Consider the following 22176-nt stretch of genomic DNA (forward strand, 5'->3'; position numbering starts at 1 on the left):
GGGAAAACCCCTTTTATGCTTATTATGTCCCATACAGTTTTCCAAAAGTGGCAAAAGCGAGAAGAGATAACAGACTTCTGAAATCGAGGCCCAGTAGGCCTAACCGAACTAGGGAACTCATCCCTTCTGAGGTCTCGAGAACAGTCACACGGTTAAACGAGACCAGTGTAAGATTGAACAAAGAAAAAGGACCCTGTTGAAGTAGACAGTCCAGTCGAGGTAGGAGCCAAGGCTCCTCTACTGACAACAGGTGTATCTGTATCTTCAAGTCATGCGTGGCCCAACCAGAGCCACCGAGAGGGCTAGCACACATAATCCCCTCCTGTGTTACCGAACATGAGGTAGAAATCAAAAAGGGAGGCAGGATAGAATAACCAGAAAACTCCCCGGAGCCCTGAGGGCCTCCTCGGCTACTGCCGCCCGAGCTCACGTCCGAGAGTAGTAAAGGGTTAAGAGTCAGTCAGAACGCCCTGAGGTCGATCCGAAATCTCCGCCCACAGCGGACCAGCTGACAAAACTCCGGGGAATGTTTCCTCACCCGGGAGTCTGACCTGGTGGCTTGACCTTTTTGGAAAGAAGATTGTTGTCCCCCGCTCAGAGAGGAATGTTGTCCCCCACTCAGAGAGGAATGTAGGCGACCACTCATTGCGTCGCAACTTGACAGAAGGAATAGAGTACCTGGTGCCGAGGAAGGAAAAAAAATCCTCTGACGGACCGTGTTGAGAAACGTCTACGAGGAGCATAAATTGGATCTGTGTTGAACCAGAAGCTCCTGGATCCTCCGGATATTCAGAAGCCACCTAATGTACAGAGTGGGAAAGTAGCAGTAGATTGTCCCATTAGGGAACCAACGTCACCTACTGCCCTTGAAAAAGAGTTATTCTGTGATCTTCCTGAACTCTGTGGGAGCGGAAGAGAGACCGAAAGGAAAGGACTGACAGTGAAAATGAGAATCCTGTAATGCGAATCTGAGAAAAGCCCGTCCAGCGGAAATGAGTAAACAGGCATCTCTGAAGACAAGGGACGCGTAAAACTCCCTTTCTTGTTCAAACTAGCAATCACAGACTGAAAGGATTCTAAGGCCAGAATAGGCCTGGCCGAGCCAACTGGCTTCGGAACGTGAGAAGAAAACAAAGGCCTGAGAACTGTCCCGATTCAAATGATATGTGAAAAAATAAGAATTTACTTACCGATAATTCTATTTCTCATAGTCCGTAGTGGATGCTGGGGACTCCGAAAGGACCATGGGGAATAGCGGCTCCGCAGGAGACTGGGCACAAAGTAAAAGCTTTAGGACTAGCTGGTGTGCACTGGCTCCTCCCCCTATGACCCTCCTCCAAGCCTCAGTTAGGATACTGTGCCCGGACGAGCGTACACAATAAGGAAGGATTTTGAATCCCGGGTAAGACTCATACCAGCCACACCAATCACACCGTACAACTTGTGATCTGAACCCAGTTAACAGCATGATAACAGAAGGAGCCTCTGAAAAGATGGCTCACAACAACAATAACCCGATTTTTGTAACAATAACTATGTACAAGTAATGCAGACAATCCGCACTTGGGATGGGCGCCCAGCATCCACTACGGACTGTGAGAAATAGAATTATCGGTAAGTAAATTCTTATTTTCTCTAACGTCCTAGTGGATGCTGGGGACTCCGAAAGGACCATGGGGATTATACCAAAGCTCCCAAACGGGCGGGAGAGTGCGGATGACTCTGCAGCACCGAATGAGAGAACTCCAGGTCCTCCTCAGCCAGGGTATCAAATTTGTAGAATTTAGCAAACGTGTTTGCCCCTGACCAAGTAGCTGCTCGGCAAAGTTGTAAAGCCGAGACCCCTCGGGCAGCCGCCCAAGATGAGCCCACTATCCGTGTGGAATGGGCTTTTACAGATTTTGGCTGTGGCAGGCCTGCCACAGAATGTGCAAGCTGAATTGTACTACAAATCCAACGAGCAATCGTCTGCTTAGAAGCAGGAGCACCCAGCTTGTTGGGTGCATACAGGATAAACAGCGAGTCAGATTTTCTGACTCCAGCCGTCCTGGAAACATATATTTTCAGGGCCCTGACTACGTCCAGACACTTGGAATCCTCCAAGTCCCTAGTAGCCGCAGGCACCACAATAGGTTGGTTTAAGTGAAATGCTGAAACCACCTTAGGGAGAAATTGAGGACGAGTCCTCAATTCTGCCCTGTCCGTATGAAAAATTAGGTAAGGGCTTTTATAGGATAAAGCCGCCAATTCTGATACACGCCTGGCTGAAGCCAGGGCTAACAGCATTACCACTTTCCATGTGAGATATTTCAAGTCCACAGTGGTGAGTGGTTCAAACCAATGTGATTTTAGGAATCCCAACACTACATTGAGATCCCAAGGTGCCACTGGAGGCACAAAAGGAGGCTGTATATGCAGTACTCCCTTGACAAACGTCTGAACTTCAGGAACAGAAGCTAGTTCTTTTTGGAAGAATATCGACAGGGCCGAAATTTGAACCTTAATGGACCCTAATTTGAGGCCCATAGACAGTCCTGTTTGCAGGAAATGCAGGAATCGACCCAGTTGAAATTCCTCTGTAGGGGCCTTCCTGGCCTCGCACCACGCAACATATTTACGCCAAATACGGTGATAATGTTGTACGGTTACATCCTTCCTGGCTTTGATCAGGGTAGGGATGACTTCATCCGGAATGCCTTTTTCCTTCAGGATCCGGCGTTCAACCGCCATGCCGTCAAACGCAGCCGCGGTAAGTCTTGGAACAGACATGGTCCCTGCTGGAGCAGGTCCTGTCTTAGAGGTAGAGGCCACGGGTCTTCCGTGAGCATCTCTTGAATTTCCGGGTACCAAGTCCATCTTGGCCAATCCGGAGCCACGAGTATAGTCTTTACTCATCTCCTTCTTATGATTCTCAGTACTTTTGGTATGAGAGGAAGAGGAGGGAACACATACACTGACCGGTACACCCACGGTGTTACCAGAGCGTCCACAGCTATTGCCTGAGGGTCCCTTGACCTGGAGCAATATCTGTCCAGTTTTTTGTTGAGGCGAGACGCCATCATGTCCACCTTTGGTTTTTCCCAACGGTTTACAATCATGTGGAAGACTTCTGGGTGAAGTCCCCACTCCCCCGGGTGAAGATCGTGTCTGCTGAGGAAGTCTGCTTCCCAGTTGTCCACTCCCGGAATGAACACTGCTGACAGTGCTATCACATGATTTTCCGCCCAGCGAAGAATCCTTGCCACTTCCGTCATTGCCCTCCTGCTGCTTGTGCCGCCCTGTCTGTTTACGTGGGCGACTGCCGTGATGTTGTCCGACTGGATCAATACTGGCTGACCCTGAAGCAGAGGCCTTGCCTGACTTAGGGCATTGTAAATGGCCCTTAGCTCCAGGATATTTATGTGAAGTGACGTTTCCATGCTTGACCACAAGCCCTGGAAATTTTTTCCCTGTGTGACTGCTCCCCAGCCTCTCAGGCTGGCATCCGTGGTCACCAGGACCCAATCCTGAATGCCGAATCTGCGGCCCTCTAGGAGATGAGCACCCTGTAACCACCACAGGAGAGACACCCTTGTCCTTGGAGACAGGGTTATCCGCTGATGCATTTGAAGATGCGATCCGGACCATTTGTCTAGCAGATCCAACTGAAAAGTTCTTGCGTGGAATCTGCCGAATGGAATCGCTTCGTAAGAAGCCACCATCTTTACCAGGACCCTTGTGCACTGATGCACTGACACCTGGCCTGGTCTTAGGAATTTCCTGACTAGGTCGGATAACTCCCTGGCTTTCTCTTCCGGAAGAAACACCTTTTTCTGTACTGTGTCCAGAATCATCCCTAGGAACAGCAGACGTGTCGTCGGAATCAGCTGCGATTTTGGAATATTTAGAATCCATCCGTGCTGTCGTAGTACTATTTGAGATAGTGCTACTCCGACCTCTAACTGTTCTCTGGACCTTGCCCTTATCAGGAGATCGTCCAAGTAAGGGATAATTAAGACGCCTTTTCTTCGAAGAAGAATCATCATTTCGGCCATTACCTTTGTAAAGACCCGGGGTGCCGTGGACAATCCAAACGGCAGCGTCTGAAACTGATAGTGACAGTTCTGTACCACAAACCTGAGGTACCCTTGGTGAGAAGGGCAAATTGGGACATGGAGGTAAGCATCCTTGATGTCCAGAGACACCATGTAGTCCCCTTCTTCCAGGTTCGCTATCACTGCTCTGAGTGACTCCATCTTGAACTTGAACCTTTTTATGTAAGTGTTCAAGGCTTTCAGATTTAAAATGGGTCTCACCGAGCCGTCCGGCTTCGGTACCACAAACAGCGTGGAGTAATACCCCTTTCCCTGTTGTAGGAGGGGTACCTTGATTATCACTTGCTGGGAATACAGCTTGTGAATGGCTTCCAATACCGCCTCCCTGTCGGGGGTAGACGTTGGTAAAGCAGACTTCAGGAACCGGCGAGGGGGAGACGTCTCGAATTCCAATTTGTACCCCTGAGATACTACCTGCAGGATCCAGGGGTCCACTTGCGAGTGAGCCCACTGCGCGCTGAAAATCTTGAGACGGGCCCCCACCGTGCCTGAGTCCGCTTGTAAGGCCCCAGCGTCATGCTGAGGACTTGGCAGAAGCGGGGGAGGGCTTCTGTTCCTGGGAAGAAGCTGTCTGTTGCAGTCTTTTTCCCCTTCCTCTGCCCCGGGGCAGATATGAGTGGCCTTTTGCCCGCTTGCCCTTATGGGGACGAAAGGACTGAGCCTGAAAAGACGGTATCTTTTTCTGCTGCGAGGTGACTTGGGGTAAAAAAGGTGGATTTCCCAGCCGTTGCCGTGGCCACCAGGTCCGATAGACCGCCCCAAAATAACTCCTCCCCTTTATACGGCAATACTTCCATATGCCGTTTGGAATCCGCCACCCCAGCACTGCACATCCAGGCTGAGGCGATTGCTGGTCGTAGTATAATACCAGTATGTGTGTATATACTCTTAAGGATATTTTCCAGCTTTCTATCAGCTGGTTCCTTTAGGCGGCCGTATCAGGAGACGGTAACGCCACTTGTTTTGATAAGCGTGTGAGCGCCTTATCCACTCTAGGGGGTGTTTCCCAACGCGCCCTAACCTCTGGCGGGAAAGGGTATAATGCCAATAATTTTTTAGAAATTAGCAGTTTCTTATCGGGGGAAACCCACGCTTCATCACACACCTCATTCAATTCATCTGATTCGGGAAAAACTACGGGTAGTTTTTTCACACCCCACATAATACCCTTTTTTGTGGTATTTGTAGTATCAGAAATGTTCAAAACCTCCTTCATTGCCGTGATCATGTAACGTGTGGCCCTACTGGAAAATACGTTTGTTTCCTCACCGTCGACACTGGAGTCAGTGTCCGTGTCTGTATCGACCTGAGGTAACGGGCGTTTTATAGCCCCTGACGGTGTTTGAGACGCCTGTACAGGTATCAACTGATTTGACGGCTGTCTCATGTCGTCAACAGTCTTTTGTAAAGTGCCGACACTATCACGTAATTCTTTCCATAAGACCATCCAGTCAGGTGTCGACTCCCTAGGGGGTGACATCACTAACACAGGCAATTGCTCCGCCTCCACACCATTTTCCTCCTCATACATGTCGACACAGCGTACCGACACACAGCACACACACAGGGAATGCTCTGATAGAGGACAGGACCCCACTAGCCCTTTGGGGAGACAGAGGGAGAGTTTGCCAGCACACACCAGAGCGCTATATATATATATATATAGGGATAACCTTATATAAGTGTTTTTCCCTAATATAGCTGCTGTATATATTAATATGCCAATTTAGTGCCCCCCCTCTCTTGTTTTACCCTGTTTCTGTTGTCAGGACTGCAGGGGAGAGTCAGGGAGCCTTCCTCCAACGGAGCTGTGAGGAAAAAATGGCGCTTGTGTGCTGAGGAGATAGGCTCCGCCCCTTTTTCGGCGGCCTTTCTCCCGCTTTTTTGTGGAAAACTGGCAGGGGTTAAATACATCCATATAGCCCAGGAGCTATATGTGATGTATTTTTAGCCATTTAAGGTATTTTCATTGCGTCCCAGGGCGCCCCCCCCCCAGCGCCCTGCACCCTCAGTGACCGGAGTGTGAAGTGTGCTGAGAGCAATGGCGCACAGCTGCGGTGCTGTGCGCTACCTTATTGAAGACAGGACGTCTTCTGCCGCCGATTTTCCGGACCTCTTCACTCTTCTGGCTCTGTAAGGGGGCCGGCGGCGCGGCTCCGGGACCCATCCATGGCTGGGCCTGTGATCGTCCCTCTGGAGCTAATGTCCAGTAGCCTAAGAAGCCCAATCCACTCTGCACGCAGGTGAGTTCGCTTCTTCTCCCCTTAGTCCCTCGATGCAGTGAGCCTGTTGCCAGCAGGTCTCACTGAAAATAAAAAACCTATTTAAACTTTTACTCTAAGCAGCTCAGGAGAGCCACCTAGATTGCACCCTTCTCGTTCGGGCACAAAATCTTAACTGAGGCTTGGAGGAGGGTCATAGGGGGAGGAGCCAGTGCACACCAGCTAGTCCTAAAGCTTTTACTTTGTGCCCAGTCTCCTGCGGAGCCGCTATTCCCCATGGTCCTTTCGGAGTCCCCAGCATCCACTAGGACGTTAGAGAAACAGGGATCAACACCCTTTGCGGTTAGAAGCATATGGAGCGCCGCCTGCAGTATGACTCTCTTGTCATCGTAAATCGGCTGACCCCTGCCGAGGGACTCCTGAGATGGTTGTACTCCAAAATCTAGTTTGTAACCGCCCAAGCCTTCTCAGTTCTTCCCGCAGGACCACCGACCTGCGCCTACCCTGGGACCCTCCAGGTTAGGGGTGGGCAACATGCGGCCCGCGAACCGATTCTGCCTGGCCCGCTGTCCCTTACCACTGTGCAATGACAAGCGGCCCGGCTGAGCCGCTTGTCATTGCGCTACGAAGCTCCGAGATGCGGCGCCGCTGAGGAAATACCCGGTCTGCTGACCGGGATTTCCTCTGTGACATCAGGCGCTGGGCGGCATAGGGGGCGGAGCCACGGCAAGAGTGCAGAGGGCAGCGGGTAGCAGCAGCGGCTCTGCGCAGCGGATCTGGCAGAGAAGGCGGTGGATAATCTGGGCAGCAGATCTGCCACAGTGAAATAAAAACATCAAAGGTAAAGCTGCTATATGGGTCCGGGGGGGGGGGGGGGGGGGGGGGGGAGAGGAGAGAAGGAGGAGGGAGAGAGGAGAGGAGGGGGGTAGAGACTGCTGTATAGGTTCAGGGAAAGGGAAGTAGAGACTGCTGTATAGGTTCAGGGGAGGGGGTGAAGGGGGGTAGTGACTGCTATATGGGTTCAGGGGTGGGGGGAGCTTGTAACCAGCTGTGAATACGATTGATAACAGCATTACACAGGATGCTGTTTGTTTGTTTGTTTTCAGCAGTTTTTTATTTTTATTTTTTTATTACTGGATGTGTTTTTTAAGCCCAGTACCCACGGGCCGATTTAGGAGAGATGTGTGCTGAGCGAACCGCTCAGCACACATCTCTCCTGCCGCTCAGCACAGCGCGATCTGTGCTGAGCGTGCGGGGGGAGACGGGGGGGGGGGGGCGCTCACTTCACCCAGCGGGTGAAGTGAGCGACCCGCTAGATTGGCCTGCATGCAGGCCAATCTAGCAGCAGCGATAGCGATGTGCGGGGCCGCGCATCGCTATCGCTGAGGGGGCTACACACGGAGCGATCATGCCGATATTCTAAGCAATCTAGTCAGATTGCTTAGAATATCGCTCCGTGAGTACCCCCCTTTAGACATTTGTATTTTGCCTGTAAAAAACTACGTATGCGGTGTAATGTATATTGTGGTGTGTGTGTTTTTATAGATATATATATATATATATATAATAAGAATTTACTTACCGATAATTCTATTTCTCGTAGTCCGTAGTGGATGCTGGGGACTCCGTCAGGACCATGGGGAATAGCGGCTCCGCAGGAGACAGGGCACAAAAATAAAGCTTTAGGATCAGGTGGTGTGTACTGGCTCCTCCCCCTATGACCCTCCTCCAAGCCTCAGTTAGGATACTGTGCCCGGACGAGCGTACACAATAAGGAAGGATTTTGAATCCCGGGTAAGACTCATACCAGCCACACCAATCACACCGTATAACTTGTGATCTGAACCCAGTTAACAGTATGACAAACGTAGGAGCCTCTGAACAGACGGCTCACAACAAATAACAACCCGATTTTTTTGTAACAATAACTATGTACAAGTATTGCAGACAATCCGCACTTGGGATGGGCGCCCAGCATCCACTACGGACTACGAGAAATAGAATTATCGGTAAGTAAATTCTTATTTTCTCTAACGTCCTAAGTGGATGCTGGGGACTCCGTCAGGACCATGGGGATTATACCAAAGCTCCCAAACGGGCGGGAGAGTGCGGATGACTCTGCAGCACCGAATGAGAGAACTCAAGGTCCTCCTCAGCCAGGGTATCAAATTTGTAGAATTTTGCAAACGTATTTGTCCCTGACCAAGTAGCAGCTCGGCAGAGTTGTAATGCCGAGACTCCCCGGGCAGCCGCCCAGGATGAGCCCACTTTCCTTGTGGAATGGGCCTTGACAGATTTAGGTTGTGGCAAGCCTGCCACAGAATGTGCAAGTTGAATTGTGCTACAAATCCAACGAGCAATCGTCTGCTTAGAAGCAGGAGCACCCATCTTGTTGGGTGCATACAATATAAGCAGTGAGTCAGACTTTCTGACTCCCGCCGTTCTTGAAATATATATTTTCAATGCCCGGACCACGTCCAACAACTTGGAATCCTCCAACTCGTTAGTAGCCGCAGGCACCACAATAGGCTGGTTCAGGTGAAACGCTGACACCACCTTAGGCAGAAAATGAGGACGCGTCCGCAGTTCTGCCCTATCCGTATGGAAAATCAGATATGGGCTCTTATATGATAAAGCCGCCAATTCTGATACTCTCCTGGCTGAAGCCAGGGCCAGTAGCATGGTTACTTTCCATGTGAGATACTTCAGCTCCACCGATTTGAGCGGCTCAAACCAATGGGATTTGAGAAAATCCAAGACTACATTAAGATCCCACGGTGCCACTGGGGGCACAACCGGGGGCTGTATATGTAGTACTCCTTTTACAAAAGTCTGGACTTCAGGAACTGAAGCCAATTCTTTCTGGAAGAAAATCGACAGGGCCGAAATTTGAACCTTAATGGACCCCAATTTGAGGCCCATAGACAATCCCGTTTGCAGGAAATGTAGGAATCGACCCAGTTGAAATTCCTCCGTGGGGGCCTTCCTGGCCTCACACCACGCAACATATTTCCTCCAAATGCGGTGATAATGTTGTGCAGTCACCTCCTTCCTGGCCTTTACCAGTGTAGGAATGACCTCTTCCGGAATGCCTTTTTCCTTTAGAATTCGGCGTTCAACCGCCATGCCGTCAAACGCAGCCGCTGTAAGTCTTGGAATAGACACGGTCCCTGCTGAAGCAGGTCCCGTCTTAGAGGTAGAGGCCACGGATCTTCCGTGAGCATCTCCTGAAGTTCCGGGTACCAAGTTCTTCTTGGCCAATCCGGAGCCACTAGTATCGTTCTTACTCCCTTTTGCCGTATAATTCTCAGTACTTTTGGTATGAGAGGCAGAGGAGGGAACACATACACTGACTGGAACACCCACGGTGTTACCAGAGCGTCCACAGCTATTGCCTGAGGATCTCTTGACCTGGCGCAATACCTGTCCAGTTTTTTGTTGAGGCGGGACGCCATCATTTCCACCATTGGTTTTTCCCAACGGTTCACAATCATGTGGAAGACTTCTGGATGAAGTCCCCACTCTCCCGGGTGTAAATCGTGTCTGCTGAGGAAGTCTGCTTCCCAGTTGTCCACTCCCGGAATGAATACTGCTGACAGTGCTATCACATGATCTTCCGCCCAGCGAAGAATCCTTGCAGCTTCTGCCATTGCTGTCCTGCTTCTTGTGCCGCCCTGTCTGTTTACGTGGGCGACTGCCGTGATGTTGTCCGACTGGATCAACACCGGCCGACCCTGAAGCAGGGGTTTTGCCAGACTTAGAGCATTGTAAATCGCTCTTAGCTCCAGTATATTTATGTGAAGAGACATCTCCAGGCTTGACCATACTCCCTGGAAGTTTCTTCCTTGTGTGACCGCTCCCCAGCCTCTCAGACTGGCATCCGTGGTCACCAGGACCCAGTCCTGTATGCCGAATCTGCGGCCCTCTAACAGATGAGCACTCTGCAACCACCACAGAAGAGACACCCTTGTCCGTGGCGATAAGGTTATCCGCTGATGCATCTGCAGATGCGATCCGGACCATTTGTCCAGCAGATCCCACTGAAAAGTTCGTGCGTGGAATCTGCCGAATGGAATCGCTTCGTAAGAAGCCACCATCTTTCCCAGGACTCTTGTGCATTGATGCACAGACACTGTCCCTGGTTTTAGGAGGTTCCTGACAAGTTCGGATAACTCCCTGGCTTTCTCCTCCGGAAGAAACACCTTTTTCTGAACCGTGTCCAGAATCATTCCCAGGAATAGCAGACGTGTCGTCGGGGTCAACTGAGATTTTGGAAAATTCAGAATCCACCCGTGTTGTTGCAGCACTAGTTGGGTTAGTGCTACTCCGTCTTCCAGCTGTTCTCTGGATCTTGCCCTTATCAGGAGATCGTCCAAGTAAGGGATAATTAATACGCCTCTTCTTCGTAGAAGGATCATCATTTCGGCCATTACCTTGGTAAAGACCCGAGGTGCCGTGGACAATCCAAACGGCAGCGTCTGAAACTGATAATGACAGTTTTGCACCACGAACCTGAGGTACCCTTGATGTGAAGGGCAAATTGGGACATGCAGGTAAGCGTCCTTTATGTCCAGGGACACCATAAAGTCCCCTTCTTCCAGATTCGCTATCACTGCTCTGAGTGACTCCATCTTGAACTTGAATTTTTGTATGTACAGGTTCAAAGATTTGAGATTTAGAATAGGTCTTACCGAGCCGTCCGGCTTCGGTACCACAAATAGCGTGGAGTAATACCCCTTTCCCTGTTGTAGGAGGGGTACCTTGACTATCACCTGCTGAGCAAACAGCTTGTGAATGGCTTCCAATACCGTCGCCCTGTCTGAGGGAGACGTTGGCAAAGCAGACTTTAGGAACCGGCGAGGGGGAGACTTCTCAAATTCCAACCTGTAACCCTGAGATACTACCTGCAGAATCCAGGGGTCCACCTGTGAGCAAGCCCACTGTGCGCTGAAATTCTTGAGTCGACCCCCCACCGTTCCTGAGTCCGCTTGTAAGGCCCCAGCGTCATGCTGAGGGCTTTGCAGAACCCTGGGAGGGCTTCGGTTCCTGGGCAGGGGCTGCTTGCTGCCCTCTCTTACCCTTTCCTCTGCCCCGAGGCAGATATGACTGTCCTTTTGTCCGCTTGTTCTTATAGGAACGAAAGGACTGCGGCTGAAAAGACGGTGTCTTTTTCTGTTGGGAGGGGGTCTGAGGTAAAAAAGTGGATTTTCCGGCAGTTGCCGTAGCCACCAGATCCGATAGACCGACGCCAAATAATTCCTCCCCTTTATACGGCAATACTTCCATATGTCGTTTGGAATCCGCATCACCTGACCACTGTCGCGTCCATAAACTCCTTCTGGCAGATATGGACATCGCATTTACTCTCGATGCCAGAGTGCAAATATCTCTCTGCGCATCTCGCATATAAAGGAAAGCATCCTTTAATTGCTCTATAGTCAATAAAATACTGTCCCTATCCAGGGTATCAATATTTTCAGTCAGGGAATCCAACCAGACGACCCCAGCACTGCACATCCAGGCTGAGGCGATGGCTGGTCGCAGTATAACCCCAGTATGTGTGTATATACTTTTTAAGGTAGTTTCCAGCCTCCTATCTGCTGGATCCTTGAGGGCGGCCGTATCAGGAGACGGTAACGCCACTTGTTTTGATAAGCGTGTGAGCGCCTTATCCACCCTAGGGGGTGTTTCCCAGCACGCCCTAACCTCTGGCGGGAAAGGGTATAATGCTAATAACTTTTTTGAAATTAGCATTTTTCTATCTTCATCACATACATCATTTAATTCCTCTGATTCAGGAAAAACTACAGGTAGTTTTTTCACCCCCCACATAATACCCCTTTTTGTGGTACTTGTAGTATCAGAGATATGCAAAGCCTCCTTCATTGCCGTGATCATATAACGTGTGGCCCTACTTGAAAATACGTTTGTTTCATCACCGTCGACACTAGATTCAGTGTCTGTGTCTGGGTCTGTGTCGACCGACTGAGGTAAAGGGCGCTTTACAGCCCCTGACGGTGTCTGAGACGCCTGGGCAGGTACTAACTGGTTTGCCGGCCGTCTCATGTCGTCAACTGATTTTTGTAATGTGCTGACATTATCACGTAATTCCATAAACAAAGCCATCCATTCCGGTGTCGACTCCCTGGGGGGTGACATCACCATTATCGGCAATTGCTCTGCCTCCACGCCAACATCGTCCTCATACATGTCGACACACACGTACCGACACACAGCAGACACACAGGGAATGCTCTTATCGAAGACAGGACCCCACTAGCCCTTTGGGGAGACAGAGGGAGAGTTTGCCAGCACACACCCAAGCGCTATAATATATATGGGAACAACCCTATATAAGTGTTGTTCCTTATAGCCGCTTAAATATATAAAAATATCGCCAAAATATGCCCCCCCTCTCTGTTTTACCCTGTTTCTGTAGTGCAGTGCAGGGGAGAGTCCTGGGAGCCTTCCTCACAGCGGAGCTGAGCAGGAAAATGGCGCTGTGTGCTGAGGAGAATAAGCCCCGCCCCCTATTCCGGCGGGCTTTTCTCCCGGAGTTATAGACATTTGGCATGGGTTAAATACATACATATAGCCTCAATGGCTATATGTGATGTATTCTTTTGCCATAAAAGGTATTATATATTGCTGCCCAGGGCGCCCCCAGCAGCGCCCTGCACCCTCCGTGACCGTCTGGTGTGAAGTGTGTGACAACAATGGCGCACAGCTGCAGTGCTGTGCGCTACCTTCATGAAGACTGAAGAGCCTTCTGCCGCCTGTTTCCGGACCTTCAATCTTCAGCATCTGTAAGGGGGGTCGGCGGCGCGGCTCCGGGACGAACCCCAGGGTGAGACCTGTGTTCCGACTCCCTCTGGAGCTAATGGTGTCCAGTAGCCTAAGAATCCAATCCATCCTGCACGCAGGTGAGTTGAAATTCTCTCCCCTAAGTCCCTCGATGCAGTGAGCCTGTTGCCAGCAGGACTCACTGAAAATAAAAAACCTAAAAAACTTTTCCTAAGCAGCTCTTTAGGAGAGCCACCTAGATTGCACCCTGCTCGGACGGGCACAAAAACCTAACTGGGGCTTGGAGGAGGGTCATAGGGGGAGGAGCCAGTACACACCACCTGATCCTAAAGCTTTATTTTTGTGCCGTCTCCTGCGGAGCCGCTATTCCCCATGGTCCTGACGGAGTCCCCAGCATCCACTTAGGACGTTAGAGAAATATAATACTATGTTTTTATAGTTATAGTTTATATATATATATATATATATATATATAAAACTATGGGCCTAATTCAGACCTGATCGCTAGGGTGTGATTTTTGCACTGCTACGATCAGGTAGTCGCCGCCTACAGGGGGAGGGGGTAATCGCTGTGCAGGGGAGCGATCGCATGTGCAGGAGAGCTGCAGAAACAGAAGTTTGTGCAGTCTCTGCACAGCCCAGGACCTACTCTTCCAATGCGATGATCGGGGCCGGAGCTGACGTCAGAAACCCTCCTTTCAAACGCCTGGTCCCTCCTGCATTTTTCCGTGCACTCCTCTAAACCGGTCAGTTGCCACCCACAAACGGCCTCTTCCTGTCAATCACCTTGCGATCACCTGTGCGATTGCTTTGTTCGCACCATCCCATCACTGCCTGACGCTCCCCAGCGCGGCGGACCGATGTGCCTGCGCACTGCAATGCATGCGCAGTTCAGACCCGATCACCCGCTGTGCGAAAATACACAGCAGCGACCGGGTCTGAATTGGGCCCTATAACGGGTCTTATTTTGCAGCAACTGCTGACTAAGGGGCTGATTCAGACCTGATCACTGTGCTGCAAATTTTGCTGTCCTGCGTTCGGGTAGTCGCCGCCCCCAGGAGGAGTGTAAATTCACCCGTGCAAGTGTACGATCGTATGTGTACGCAGAGCTGCAAAAATCTACTTTGTGCAGTCTCTGCGCAGCCCAGGACTTACTCCTACAAATATTTGTTATTCATATTAGTCCCCACCCTTGTGTGTGGCCCTCGAACATTCACTGGAAGTGTTAAGCGGCCCCCCAGCTGAAATAATTGCCCACCCCTGCTCCAGGTGGTAGGAAAGTCTGACCTGTAGTGGGTTTATAGGATGACCTAAAATCAGACTGGACCGAGGATGCTGAACCTCTGCTTCAGCCTTTTACCCTGAGATCCCCTGGCGACTGAGATATCGCCCGTGTGGAGTCGAAAGTTTGAAGGGGCACGGAAAAATCTAAAGGAAAGACCGGTAAAGGTCTGTCTTGGAGCTGGGGCAGTATTAGGAGAAAGCAAAGTGGACTTACCTCCCATGGTTCAAGAAATCCTGCAGAAAGTTCCTTCCCCTGAACCATCTGCCCCGTAGGATTACATGTTCACCTGTCACTGTCGCAGACCCAGAGGTCGTCGGGTTAAGACAGCCCAAGCGAAAATGCAGGGTCCGAGTCTGCAGACGTGGAGACCTCCAAAGATCATAAAGCAGAATCCTGATTCGGACCTGTACCAAAGTATCAGTTTATCCTGATGCGACTTATCCCGTAACCTAGAGGACAATTGTTCCACAACCTACCTGCTCCGGACAAGATAGAACCGCGCTGCCGTATATGTCTTTGATGGATCCCTGAGCAAGGCTGCCTCAGGAGAACAGCAGCTTGTTGGACCGGCGATACATCGAGGGGTATACCCTAGAGAGGTTCTGATACCATCTCCTGCCGTCTGCGGGGAAAGGATAGGAAAAACAAACATTGTTTGATACCTGATATTGTGTATTCGGGTGTCTGCCGGCCGCCTACCGGAGCCTGCCCAGCTCATCCGAGACTGGACCAGTCGCTGTCATTTCGTCATTGGCGTCGAACCCCGATGGACTTGACGTGTCCGCCTCCTTTACCTGCAGTACCAGACGAACTGCTGTATAATGCACCTGGATATTCTGAGACACTGGTTCAGACTCCACAGAAAACAGACATCATCAGCATTGTAACCTGGAAGGTTCGTTAGCAAGGTTCCTTTAGAAACCTGGAGAGGTGAAATGACGTACAAGGTCTCTGGTTAATAGTGACATTACCTGTATAATCTGAGCTGTTCAAACAGGAGTGTTCTGCAGGTGCGTGGAGGGCTAATCAGATGGCTCCACCGCATACTTCACACCTAAGAGGGAATTCTTTGACTATCCCAGGTGAGACCAACGAAAGGAGAAAAGGTGGGTTAAATAAACACAGCCCTATGTAAGGTCTGCACTATAATGTGTAGTGACCAACACGATTCAAATAAACTTTCTGGAGCAGCGGAGACCTGAACCAGTAGCGCTGCGCTGTGGGACAGGAGTCTTAGCCCTAGGCTATAGGAGCTCCCCTTAAAGTTTTTCAAACCCTGGTCCCCCTGTACAGATACCCGCTACTAGCGTACTGAGCCACAGCGCTATTTGTCTGATGCCTTAAACACATTCCCCAAATTACAAATAGCATTAGTAACTAGTGACACCAAGGAATAATAAAGGGAAGGCAACACCCCGCCCTGTATGTAGTGTACCGCTAATTTAGGTGCACCAGATGTTTCTCGGAGGTTCCGCTGGCTTTTCAAAATGGTGACCAGACTGCGAGAAAAGATGGGGGGAAATGTTATGTGGTAAGGAGGTATTTTGTTATTAGAAAACATTGCGGAAATGGTTTGTTTTATCCTAAGGATGTATGTGGACACATCTGTACAAACTACACACAGCTAGGGCCACGGTGGGAACCAAACCCACGACCTCCAATGCCGCGAGGCAGCAATGCCAACCACTACACCATCCGCACTGCCCTATATACGGTATTGTATGCATATATCTATATACATACCTCCACACATATACATATTCATACATACATATCTATATATATATATCTCTATATATATATACACACCCACAGTGAATCCAACCGTGTATGTGAACCCACTAGGGTAGATAAATACTGTGCCTGTGTAAATACTGTCTATTTGAACCTAATAGTATTTGTAGGGTAAAGCACAGTAGATTTTTAATCAGTAATGAGATGAGCCCCAGCTCCTGTAATAGAGCAGGCTCCATGTATGAAATGTCTGGCAGAGGACTCTCCTGCCGGGAGGAATGGCTGACAAAGTCAGATATTACCAATATGTCAGCAACTCCCTGCACAGAAACACTAAAAAAAACCCTGAAACAGGATTTGTGCCTAGAGGCAGTGAACGCTGCGATCCGCCGCCGGGAGCCCGCTGAGCAAAGCGGGAATAGCCTTCACCCCCACATCCTACCTTTATCCTCCCTGAACAGCCCGGAGAGGGAAGGGAGCTTGCAGCGGCCGGGGAGCGGTATGACAGTGAAGCGGCGGTCCTGTAGCGGCCGGGGGACGGAGAGCGCTTAACCCGCCGAACAGAGCGGGAGTTAGCTCCGCCCCCCCCCCCCCCCCCCCCCCCGCTTCGGCGCCAAATTCAAACCTGCTCTACAGTAAGCGGGAAGCGCCCTGTATCTCCCCGTCCGCTTGTATGCTGCGGCCGGGGAGCGGACAGTCCATTACACAACACTGACATAAGATAAAGGCGGCAACTATAAAAGGCAACCAGCCTTGTAACTTACATTTCACTGTTCTGTATCCCCCGGCTGCCTTCTGCTGCAGCCGGTAGTGAAGAGCGCTGAGCCCGTCTACAGAGCGGGCTGAAGCTCCGCCCACCATAAAATGGCGCCAAGTTGAAATTAGTAAGCGCCTTTGATGCACTCCAGCCTTCTATGACTGGAGATACATATGTTGAAAACTGAATCTGTAAAAGCATACATCAGTCTGGAGGGGGGATGTTTGTACTCACCACTTTAGGCGTACTCTGTTCGACCCCGCGGCCCCGACACGCGCCGCACGCAGCGGTGTCCGGCCGGAATCCTCTGTGATGGAGTGGCCCCGACACGCAGTGGTGTCCGGCCACATTTGATACTCACCGTTGCCCTGCTGCCGGAATCTTCTGCTGGATGGAGTGGCCGCAACACGCGCCGCACGCAGCGGTGTCCGCCAACTCAGGAGAGCTCAGTGTCTCCCTCAGCCGGGGCCCATCCCGAGCCGCACGCAGCTGCGATGGGACCCCGCCGGCAGCTCCCGCGGTGCAGACTGGCAGTGGCAGAGCTGCCAGTCTGTGTGTGTAAGTAAGAAAATATAAAATAATAAAGAAAATTCTTCAGCTAAACCAAGTGAACCAGCTCACATCGGGCACTAACTAAGACTGGCTTGGAGGGGAGATAGTAGGGGAGGAGCTAGCCACAGTGTGAGAATTTTAAAAGTGCCAGCTCCCAATTACTGCCTACTATTTCCCCATTGTAACTACGCTCCAGTGGCCCCTAGTGGATGAAGGAGAAAGAGTTCTTGAATGCTGTTTGATATGTTGAACGGTTTGGTTCCTCACCATGGGCTATAGTATCATGTCCTATTCTCTCCGTCAAATTTTCCAAACTGAGGGATGAGGGGCATGAAGGGGGAGGAGCCGGCTGTGCAGACAATGCTAATTTTTAGATTGTGCCACACCTCCGGTTGCAAGCTTCACACCCCTACTGTATAAGGCTGCTCCAGTGTCCCCGAGTGGATTCAGAGAAATTGATTTATCGGTAAGTACCAAAATCCTCTTTTTTCAGGGCTGCCTAGCGCAGCCCCCTGTTAAGTGACCTGCTTCATGCAGGCACCAACTCTAAAACTGAGCTCACAGTACCTGGAGGCGGGGTTATAGAGGCCCCCGCAATGCATTCTGGGACAGTCTAAAGCTTTAGCCTGTTGGTACCTCTGGATCAAGATCCATCTCTACACCCCAATGTATTCCCTGTGGAACACAGTGTACCTCGCTGCAGAAAAATAAGCTACATTCTCATTGGACATTTATTGGTAAGCTGCCCAGTGAACGGACAATGGGGGCCATTCCGAGTTGTTCGCTCGCTAGCAGTTTTTAGCAGTCGTGCAAACGCTAAGCCGCCACCCTCTGGGTGTGTATCTTAGCTTAGCAGAAGTGCGAACGACAGGGTCGCAGAGCGACTACAAAAAAAAATTGTGCAGTTTCAGAGTAGCTCCAGACCTACTCCTAGCTTGCGATCACTTCAAACTGTTCAGTTCCGGATTTGACGTCACAAACACACCCTGCGTTCTCCCAGCCACACCTGCGTTTTTCCTGGCACGCCTGCGTTTTTTCGAACACTCCCTGAAAACGGTCAGTTTACACCCAGAAATGCCCCTTTCCTGTCAATCACTCTGCGGCTGTCATTGCGACTAAATAGCTTCGCTAGACATTGTGTAAAAATACTTCGCCCGTTGTGAAAGTATGTCGCGCGTGCGCACTGCGCCGCATGCGCAGAAGTGCCGCTTTTTCACTATCTAGCGATCAACTCGGAATGACCCCCAATGGGTGTATGTTAAACTAAGAGTTTTTAGGTTTCTAGGTACATTTCCTATGTCCTCCCCAAAGCTACAGTGGCGGCCATCTTTCCTGCTAAACCTATATCTCCTCTCTCATATATACAGCTCTATACTCAGATGTCTTTATGCCTTACATATAAAAATGGGTGTAGTATGGTATGCCGGCGGCCGGGCTCCCGGCGACCAGCATGCCGGCGCCGGGAGCCCGACCGCCAGCATACCGACAGTGTGGCGAGCGCAAAGGAGACGCTCGCCACGCTATTTATTCTCCCTCCAGGGGGTCGTGGACCCCCACGAGGGGGAATAGCTGTCGGTATGCCGGGTGTCGGGATCCTGACATTCGGCATACTGAAGACCACCCATAAAATTAAGTGGATTAAACAACTGTTTTAAAACTAGTAAATGAAATTAGGATATTGCATTATGGAAAATCTGTCTCACACAAATGACATAGTACCCTGAGAGCGGTACCTGTATATCCTGTCACAGGAGTCTGAATTTTGGGTTTTGTAAAGGAACCTCCAAGAGGTTTTCCGGGGCCGGAACTGCCATGACCTTTCCTGGAGGAGCTGCTGGTGACGGAGGTGACAACGAAGGCGCTGGCATTTTCTGTAAAGGAGCTTTTGTCTGCAAAATAGGATTCTGGGGGGGGGGGGGGGGGGGAATAATACATTGACAAATAATTCACAACAAATGAACGATGTCTGTTCCCCATATTGTAATTTATTTTATAAGCCTGAGACTTGGTAAAGGAGCTAAATGGAATGAATATGCAGAAGGAACTGAAGTGGTTCTATTCAATTTCCAGTCAGAAACGCAGATAGAAACGCTCTGGCCTCCGCACCCCTCCCTGGCCTCATCTATCTGCCAATGACCCTATCACCCCCCTCCCTGGCCTCCTCGCCCATCTGCCAATGACCCTATCACTCCCTCACTGGCCTTCTCGTCCATCTGCCAATGACCCTATCACCCCCTCCCTGACCTCCTCACACATCTGACAATGACCCTATCCCTGGCCACCTCACCCCTCTGCCAATGACCCTATCAAACCCTCCCTGGCTTCTTCATCCATGTGCCAATGACCCTATCACCCCCTGCCTGGCCTTCTCATCTAACTGCCAATGACCCTATCACCCCCCTCCCTGGCCTTCTCACCCATCTGCCAATGACCCTATCACCCCCTGCCTGGCCTTCTCATCTAACTGCCAATGACCCTATCACCCCCCTCCCTGGCCTTCTCACCCATCTGCCAATGACCCTATCACCCCCTCCCTGGCCTCCGCACCCCTCTGCCAATGACCCTATCACCCCCTCCCTGGCCTCCTCTTAGAACTGGCAATGACCCTCTCACCCCTCCCTGGCCTTTTCACCCATCTGCCAAAGACCCCATCACCCCCTCCCTGGCCTCCTCACACATCTGCCAATGATCCTATCAATCCCTCCCTGGCCTTCTCACCCATCTGCCAATGACCCTATCACCCCCTCCCTGGCCTCCTCTTAGAACTGGCAATGACCCTCTCACCCCTCCCTGGCCTCCTCACCCATCTGCCAATGACCCTATCACCCCCTCCCTGGCCTCCTCACCCATCTGCCAATGACCCTATCACCCCCTCCCTGGCCTCCTCACCCATCTGCCAATGACCCTATCACCCCCTCCCTGGCCTCCTCACACATCTGCCAATGACCCTATCACCCCCTCCCTGGCCTCCTCACACATCTGCCAATGACCCTATCAATCCCTCCCTGGCCTCCTCACCCATCTGCCAATGACCCTATCACCCCCTCCCTGGCCTCCTCACACATCTGCCAATGACCCTATCACCCCCTCCCTGGCCTCCTCACACATCTGCCAATGACCCTATCAATCCCTCCCTAGCCTCCTCACCCATCTGCCAATGACCCTATCACCCCCTCCCTGGCCTCCTCGCCCATCTGCCAATGAACCTCTCACCCGTCCGCTGGTGACCCTGCCCCCAGGTCTCCTCACCCCTCTGCCGCTCCGCACTGCTGGCAGCCGGGGTGGCCGCTCTATCTGACAGAGGAGGGGGCCGGGAGCTGGAGGAGGCCACCGCTGTTCTGACTCCCCGGTCACCCGGGGTCTCGAGCAGGGAGAGCGGGCGCCGGGTCCCGGAGTGAGGCGGGGTCTCACGCCCCGAATAACAGGAGGAGTCCGAGTCTGAGTTGCCGGGGACCGGGCGGCGCCCACCAGACACCCGGCCTGCCTGACAGGGAACGCCCGAGACGAACGCCATTCTCCCTGTCACTGAGCGGTGTGGGGGTGTCAGTATAAGGGCGGGAAACACCTCACACAGTGACTGACCGCACATTGCTACCAAGGGACCACTGTGCGCAGTCACCAGTAACATTAGGGGGGTCACATCTGTTTATAGTTTTGGGGATATATTATATATATATATATATATATATATATTTCTCTAACGTCCTAGTGGATGCTGGGGACTCCGAAAGGACCATGGGGAATAGCGGCTCCGCAGGAGACTGGGCACAAAAGTAAAAGCTTTGAGACTGCCTGGTGTGCACTGGCTCCTCCCCCTATGACCCTCCTCCAAGCCTCAGTTAGATTTTTGTGCCCGAACGAGAAGGGTGCACACTAGGGGCTCTCCTGAGCTGCTTAGTGTAAAAGTTTAAAGTAGGTTTTTTATTTTCAGTGAGACCTGCTGGCAACAGGCTCACTGCATAGAGGGACTAAGGGGAGAAGAAGCGAACTCACCTGCGTGCAGAGTGGATTGGGCTTCTTGGCTACTGGACATTAGCTCCAGAGGGACGATCACAGGCCCAGCCATGGATGGGTCCCAGAGCCGCGCCGCCGGCCCCCTTACAGAGCCAGAAGTATGAAGAGGTCCGGAAAATCGGCGGCAAAAGACGTCCTGTCTTCAATAAGGTAGCGCACAGCACCGCAGCTGTGCGCCATTGCTCTCAGCACACTTCACACTCCGGTCACTGAGGGTGCAGGGCGCTGGGGGGGGCGCCCTGAGATGCAATAAAACACCTTTTTTTTGGCAAAAAATACATCACATATAGCTCCTGGGCTATATGGATGCATTTAACCCCTGCCAATTTTCCATAAAAAAGCGGGAGAAAGGCCGCCGAGAAGGGGGCGGAGCCTATCTCCTCAGCACACTGGCGCCATTTTTTCCTCACAGCTCCGTTGGAGGAAGGCTCCCTGACTCTCCCCTGCAGTCCTGCACTACAGAAACAGGGTAAAACAAGAGAGGGGGGCACTAAAATTGGCATATAAATATATACAGCAGCTATATTAGGGAAAAACACTTATATAAGGTTATCCCTGTATATATATAGCGCTCTGGTGTGTGCTGGCAAACTCTCCCTCTGTCTCCCCAAAGGGCTAGTGGGGTCCTGTCCTCTATCAGAGCATTCCCTGTGTGTGTGCTGTGTGTCGGTACGTTGTGTCGACATGTATGAGGAGGAAAATGGTGTGGAGGCG

The 22176-nt window shown here is 51.2% G+C and overlaps 1 protein-coding gene across 9 annotated transcripts in view; it reads right to left on the minus strand.

Annotated features, from left to right (window-relative positions):
• The window catches only part of MSH4 (mutS homolog 4), a 344804-nt gene extending 323585 nt beyond the window's left edge, over nucleotides 1-21219 (minus strand). For 2 of the 9 annotated variants that reach the window (XM_063939054.1, XM_063939056.1), the window contains exons 1-2: nucleotides 20662-21215; nucleotides 19182-19352 (exon numbers count right to left, since the gene is read on the minus strand). In XM_063939054.1, coding sequence (XP_063795124.1) covers nucleotides 19182-19352; nucleotides 20662-21076 — 586 coding nt within the window. In that variant the 5' untranslated portion in view covers nucleotides 21077-21215. Of the gene's footprint in view, nucleotides 1-19181; nucleotides 19353-20661 lie in introns of all 9 variants that reach the window. The other 7 variants (XM_063939050.1, XM_063939052.1, XR_010186549.1 and 4 more) reach the window with 6 other exon arrangements.
• Nucleotides 21220-22176: the final 957 nt, after the last annotated feature.

Source organism: Pseudophryne corroboree, chromosome 9 (genome assembly GCF_028390025.1).
Source record: "Pseudophryne corroboree isolate aPseCor3 chromosome 9, aPseCor3.hap2, whole genome shotgun sequence".
NCBI lineage: Eukaryota > Metazoa > Chordata > Amphibia > Anura > Myobatrachidae > Pseudophryne > Pseudophryne corroboree.